Source organism: Sinocyclocheilus grahami, unplaced genomic scaffold (genome assembly GCF_001515645.1).
Source record: "Sinocyclocheilus grahami isolate Dianchi unplaced genomic scaffold, SAMN03320097.WGS_v1.1 scaffold389.1, whole genome shotgun sequence".
Lineage (NCBI taxonomy): Eukaryota > Metazoa > Chordata > Actinopteri > Cypriniformes > Cyprinidae > Sinocyclocheilus > Sinocyclocheilus grahami.
This window is the reverse complement of record NW_015505568.1, coordinates 462235-469480: the sequence shown is the minus strand read 5'-3', so window position 1 is coordinate 469480 and position 7246 is coordinate 462235. Positions and strand designations below refer to the sequence as shown.

Genomic DNA, 7246 nt, shown 5'->3' with positions numbered 1-7246 from the left:
CTTTGTGATTTTAAAACGTAAGACAGTACCCAGATTTGAAGACTACAGTAAGATTTAACTTCTACTGTTAATAAGATTTTGGTAGGCTACTATTAGATAGATAGCCTAAATGTCCTAATTCAGATGGGCTACCTGTTTTTTTTGTTTTTTTAATGGTATATCAAAAAGTGTATATTTTTTTAATGTGATTGTTGGTACATTTTACCAGTTTTTACCATACTTTCAAAACAAAAATTAAAATAGGAAAAATATGCAATATGAAAATAATTGAAGACAAAATGTGTTTTACTGAGAAAAAACAAGATTTGGTTTTTAAAAAGCCTTTTTCCAAAAGGTACATCTGGAAAAAGGGAGGTCGTCTTATAATCAGGGTCGTCTTATATTCGGGCCAATACGGTACTGAAGGAAGGCAAATTACTTTTTGACTAGTTATAGCGTATAACACTTCACTAGGTGGCAACATAATCTCACGATTTTCACTAAATTAGGAGGACTACAGAGTTGTTCGGTTTGCAGTCTTTAAACCTGGAAGAGAATCATTTCTGAGCCACTGGTTCCCAATTTTCTGCTAATTATTATTATGAAAGAGGCTTCCATACCCTCTCACAGAAGTGACAGATGTACACCATCATCCCCAGCTCTTCACAGCAGCGCTCGGCCCGTGACACAGAGTCAGCCAGACTGGATTTAAACACGGACACCATCCTGTGAAACACCTCCGTCTCGGGATAGTTTGGCCCCTGAACGCTCTCCACGTCAGACACCAGCATCATCGCCTGATGCTTTCGCTCCTGATGTTTAACCAGAAACACGTTTCAAGATTAAACACCACAGATTTGAACCTCTTATTGATTTTGATGGCAAAGTTGAGGTTTAATCTTTACATTTTTGAAGTCACTTCTGTAGCGGCGTACCATAAAGATTCTACACTTTCACTTACGTTTGCTTCAGAGAGAAAAGCTTTGAAACTCTGCAGCATCTGCTGGATTCGTTCACTGCAGTCGTCCACAGATTCAGCCTGCAGGAGCTGCGTTTCTCCTTCTGTGTCGAACCAGTCCTTAATCTACAGACAGAAACGCTTTCTGAATGCAGTGCATCTGAATGCAGAAGACCAGTGTGCACTGCTGTTTTATTGATTTATTTATTGTTAGAAATTAATGCTTTTATTCAGCAAGGACTCATTAAATTGATCAAAAGTGACAGTAAGGACATTTTTAATGTTGGAAAGAACAATAAGCAACAATAGTAATGTTTATATAATAATAAATATATAATATTATATATTACATTATTATTTTTTTAATATAATAACATTTAATATAGTATCAATTATAATATATCATTGAATATAATTGTAATTATTTATAAATATTTTATACAGTATGTATTAAAATAATAATAATGTATAAATATTTATATAATAATGTTATACTGTAATACTATAATAAATTGATGAAAAGTGACAGGAAAGATATTTATGTTACAAAAGTTTTCTTTAATAAATAAACGCTATTCTTTTGAACTTTCTATTTTTCAAAGAATCCTAAAAAAACATGTATCATGGTTTCCACAAAAATACGAAGCAAAAATGTTTCTTGAGCAGCAAAGCAGCATATTAGACTGATTTCTGAAGATCATGTGACACTGAAGACTGGAGGAATGATGCTGAAAATACAGCTGCGCATCACAGAAATAAATTACAGTTTACAATCTATTCACATAGAAAACAGCTATTTTAATTTGTAATAATATTTCACAATATTCCTGTTTTTGCTGTATTTTTGGTCAAATAAATGCAGCGTTGGTGAGCAGAAGAGACTTCTTTCAAAAACTACTTTTTTTTTTACAAGCCCCAGACGTTTCGTCTTTAAAGTACAAGTAAAACCTATTTTAAGCAAAACCAATTTTAAACTTTTTTTTGTTTGTCTTTCATTTACAGGTGTGATTATACCTTTGCAAACCTGGACTCCATCTCTCTGAGCTGTAACAGGAAGTCCAGGTGCTGCAGGGACATATTGGACTTCCTGGCCAGAACGTGCACCTGCTCCTCCATGGTGTTGTAGAGATGTGTGACTGTGTCGATCACCTCACTGCGGGAAAACACAGATGATTATCTCCATCAGGTACCTTCAGTAGAACGTGTTTGAAGCTGAAGTGGGCTTAAATGTGTGCATTTACCGGCTCCATTCACAGTCTGGTGACCTCACTTCAGTTTCCCACCTCAGCCTGGCCAGCATGGCTCCGCCTCCCCTTTGCAAACCGACCAATCGGGCGTCTTCCAGCACATCCTTCATTAAAGCTCCCTGCTCCTCAATGCACTGCTGCGCTTCCTGATTCACACACAACAGAGGTCTGTGCATCATCTTTAAGTACGAACGGCATTTTTTATGTATGAATAATTTTAATTGGAGATAGGAAGTTGGTTGAAGACCGAATAAGAGCAGAGAAAAATGTGTAACTACCTGCATCGTGTCGACACCTTCCAGTTTCTTTATGGCTCCTGATAGCAGAGCGGACGCCTCCTGAAGATCTGACACTAATGGATAGAGTTTCTGTAACATCAAAATATTGCATCTTTATACAGATATGCAAGGTTAGAGGAACTATAAAGTGAAAATATGAATTTAATAAAAAAAATTAATAATAATAATAATAATAATAACCATTATAATGTATCCTTGCAAGTAGAAGTTTATAATAATAATAATATACCATGCCAATTACATTATTTTTTAAATATAATGTAATTTAATGTAATATGTTATTAAATATAATAGCATAATTGATAAAGTAATATTTATAAAAGTGATAATTAAAAATATAATATAATAATGTATTATTTATATAATATTAAACATAATATAACAATATTGTTTTAATAAATATTATAGTTTGTTTTTAAATATAATGTAAAATAATATGATCAATTATAATCTTGTATATTAAATATAATGTAATTGAGAATATGATAATATAAAGTAACATTTATAAAATAAAATGTAAATGTAGTAATAATAATAGTTGTAAATGTATAATATAACATTATTTTTTAAATATGATGCTATATAGTGTACATTATAATACTGTATGAAATATATTATAATTGAAAATATAATAATAATAATAATATAAAAATGTATTATGAGAAATGTAAAAAATATAATAAATATTACTGTATCAGTTAAAAAATATATAATTGAATATAATTTAAAATATGATATAAAGTATTTATCAAATAATAAAATACAACAATAATATTATATTTTTGATATTTTATTAATATTGCTGGTGGAAATCAAATTGGTTACACATGAATGTACCTGATGGATCTGTAGCCAGTCACAGTGATTGTACTGGAAGGATCCGTGCAGAGCCGCAGTCAGCTGACTGACGTCCACTAATTTATTCAGAGCCTTAAGTGACGTCACAGTTTCCATCTGCAGAGGGTTGAGAAGATCAAAGTCTGTTAGAAATACGCTTACATGCACGACAATAAAGAAAACCACTGAAGCCAGGTGTATGTGTGCAATTATAGAAAAAAGAAAAAACAGTTCTGACCGTAACGCCGGGCCTTTTCTCATGACTGTGGCTGTTGTCCTTATTCACCAGCAGCAGAACCCAATGCACAGCATGAGGAGTGTGTCCCTGTGGACAAACACTCAAGATGTAGTGCCTAAAGAGGTTTTCAAGCTACAGTTTTAACCCAAACACACACACACACCTGGAGCATAAGGAGAGCTTTGGCGAACTCTAGATGTGGCGGCTTCTTCCGTGCATCAAACACCACCGTCATTCCTAGATCTTTTTCTTTCCTAAAAATAAGATACATCAGTCTGTCTTTCAGCAGTGAACATCTCTATGGTGTGTTTGTAGGGCAGATGTTTTGTATAGTACCTGGTGATGATGTGAAAGTACAGCAGCAGTTTGCAGATCTCCTGGCTTGAAATGGCTGCAGAAACCCAGACCTGATGATCTCCATAAATCTCCAGAACTGCTCGACCTGAACGGTCCTGACCACCTGGAGGAGGCAGATGAGGTTAGACAGACATTAGACCGTGACACAGTGCTGTCCTGTAAGTGGCAAATGCTTTCATTACTGCAGTCTGGGAACATCTGTTTTCATTTGCTTTGCAGCGCATAAAACATTGAATTTCAATAGAAAACACAACATGGGCTCGTTATTTCTGCTTGCTTGGTTAGGCCAATAGTTAACATTCTCACTGGCCCCAACACAAAATATTATATAGTGAATTTATTTTATTCATTTACCAAAATGCAAATGTACACTTATTAATTTTAAATATATAATTTCAAGAATATACATTTAAATGTATTTATTAATTAATTTTAAATACATAATTCAAAATAAAAAAACATTATACATTTATTTTTGTTAAATTTGTTCATTAGTTTAATTTGAAATAATTTGAAATAAAAACATAAATGTATATTTTATTTATTTATTTTAGTTATATTTAAAATAAAAATATACATTTAAATATTGTTTGATTTTAAATGTAATTAATTGTAGATTTATTATTTAAAAATTATATATATATATATATATATATATACATTATTATGCGTATATTTGTGCATTAAATTATATTAATCAAATTTAAGTTTTGCAAATTAAAATTTAAGCATTGCTGATCTCATTCTTAATGAAAATAATTTTTTTCTTGCAGTTTTGACTCATCTACTGTATGTCAGACAGGTAGATAATTTTACCTCGCTGACACATTTTTACAACCAAATTACAACACCAAATGTTTACAGTTTCAAAGCATAAAAATGCATGTATTAGTTTGGGAAATTATATATTTGTGTGTGTTTTTTTTACCTGTAAGACACACCATTCCTGAGTGAAGGATGCCATTGGCTTTAAGTGGAGGAAGTGTGGATGATCTGGATGGTGGTCTCTCTGTTTCAGCTTGCGCTGTTGCATCTGAAACATTTATCCGCATTCCAGTAATAGGAGGGGACAGAGTTTTTGGGTCCTGAGAGAGATCTTCAAAGGAATTAGTCAACATGCATTAAAACATGATCAAAGATATTGTTTTGCTTCTAATAAGATTCATAAGATCATAAGAATTTGTCTTTAAATAAAACATTGAACATATTTGCTCTAACATTGATGTTTTCCTCCTTTTTTCTTGGGATAGTGTCTTGAAAAGGGGATGGATGGAAAGACAGCTAGACATATAGGATGAGTGCATGGATGTATGGATGTATGGATGGATGAATGGAAAGATAACTAGATGAAAGATAGATGGATGGAGGGAGGGAGGGAGGGATGGATGAATGGATGGATAGATGATAGATGGATGGATGGATGGATGGACAGATAGATGGACAGATGGATCGATGAATGTATCGAAAGATAGATAGACATATAGGAAGGGTTGATGATGTAAAGATGGATGAGTGGTTGGAAAGATAGATATAGGATGGATAGATGAATGGATAAATGAACGGATAGATAGATTGATGGATAGATACAGTAGATTGATCCGAAATAATCCAAACCTTGAGCCGCTAGTTGTCTCCTGTGTGTCTTTGGAGACACAAGTCCAAAAGCGATGGTCTTCTTCCCTGAAACCACATGCAGCCTGGGAATCGTTTCAAAGTAGCTGCTCCTGTCCGCCTCGTTTGTCTCTCCTTGGATAATAATGTGGCACTTCTCAGACGTCCCAACCACAGCTGGAGTAAAACAGTCTATGTTGTCCTGAGAAATGTTCTGTGTTTGATCCAGCCCTTTGCTGGAGTAATTACCTAACGGACCTGTTTCTGAGGAGCTGCAACAAGCTGGATTTTCCTGAGCAGGTCTGTGAAGGCTTCTCGGCTCAATTGGATGCTCAGATTGTTCTTTGGGTTTAATGGGTTTAATAGGTTTCTCCTGTGCTTCCATGAACCGACATTTTTGTGCTTTGGTCCCTTGTCCGTGTTTCCTCTGCATGCACGGCGTACAGGGTTCCTCTGCAAACCTCACGGTGCGAACGCAAGTCGTACGGTCCCGAGTAGCACCACTGGACCTCAGCAGAGGAGTATGAGGTTGAGCCCAAGTCTGTGAGTATCCTTGGGTTTCTCTGGTAAGGCCCATTAGATCATTGCAATTGCTAACCAAACTGCTCTTACATCTGCTGTCCCATGAGTTTGGAGACACCCATCCCACCAGTCGCATCCCAGACTGAGCTGGATCCATTTCAGAGTAACTACTGCTGTTGTCTTCAAAACGCAAGGACACTGCTATACCATCCCATGCAGGAAAAATCCTCGTCTCGACGGAGAAATTAGAAAGGGTAGGTGTATGTGGATGGCACAAACTCAAAGACTCCTGTTGGTTTGACTGAGACGATGAGGCCATCCTCCGATCGTCTTCAAATTCAGGATTGGCCACCTCTTCCCAAGGAACCTTAACTACACCCTGCTGGGTTTGAGGATGCAGCGAGCCAGAGGCATTCCATCCACACCTTTAAGGAAATATGCATCCAGTTGGTTAAAATGAGAAACTGTCTCTCTTGAATGTTCAGCTCACACTTACTTGATTGAATTGTGTTTTTGGTCATGAGCATAACAGACAGGTATGAGTGTGAGACGGTCCGGGGGAAGTTTTCAGATTCAGTTTCTCTGACCCTCAGGCCCAAATCTGACCCTTTAGTCTGTGGATCTGGATTTAGCCGCTGCTGTTTCAGCAGTGACGGACCGCAGGGTTAATGGACATCCCTACTGTCCAGTGGCCTTAAGTATACGCACATGTACGTGCAAACACATACACATGCCATTTAAGGGCAAGGGCCCAATTGACAGGGGCCAAATACATGAAAAACGCACATCTTCCTCTCGTTCAATCGGAGAAAGTTACAGATAACCCAGCATTTAATGTCCAGAAACAAATTTAAAGTCAACATGAAATAAAAATAGTCTGTTTCCTTCTTATTGTGAACAATTTATCAGTGCATGTTATTTTAAATCAAAACCATTATTTTTCATGCACTGGTCAAATTTTAGAAATTGGGCTACTTTGCCTCCATAACATCTTATTTCAGACTAGTGGAAAGAAAACATCCAATTTAAATGTTTATTTTATTACACTTTATCTATTTGCGTCTGTAGATTTGAATTGCAATTCATATCTTTAAAGAGTTTTTTCTGCACTTCAGCAGCACTTACAAACACCAAACTTAGCCGTTTTATTCCTCTCTGTATTCTGACGGTTTTTACTGAGGGGGTTGTTCATATATCA

General features: G+C 35.6%; 1 protein-coding gene across 1 annotated transcript in view; it reads right to left on the bottom strand.

Annotated features, from left to right (window-relative positions):
• The window catches only part of LOC107550133 (pleckstrin homology domain-containing family G member 4B-like), a 15142-nt gene extending 8680 nt beyond the window's left edge, over positions 1 to 6462 (bottom strand). Inside the window, 13 exon segments of the mRNA XM_016231361.1 lie at positions 600 to 791; positions 941 to 1063; positions 1952 to 2090; positions 2179 to 2330; positions 2463 to 2552; positions 3321 to 3437; positions 3559 to 3645; positions 3722 to 3812; positions 3895 to 4018; positions 4844 to 5011; positions 5530 to 5790; positions 5839 to 6438; positions 6441 to 6462. Coding sequence (XP_016086847.1) covers positions 600 to 791; positions 941 to 1063; positions 1952 to 2090; positions 2179 to 2330; positions 2463 to 2552; positions 3321 to 3437; positions 3559 to 3645; positions 3722 to 3812; positions 3895 to 4018; positions 4844 to 5011; positions 5530 to 5790; positions 5839 to 6438; positions 6441 to 6462 — 2166 coding nt within the window.
• Positions 6463 to 7246: the final 784 nt, after the last annotated feature.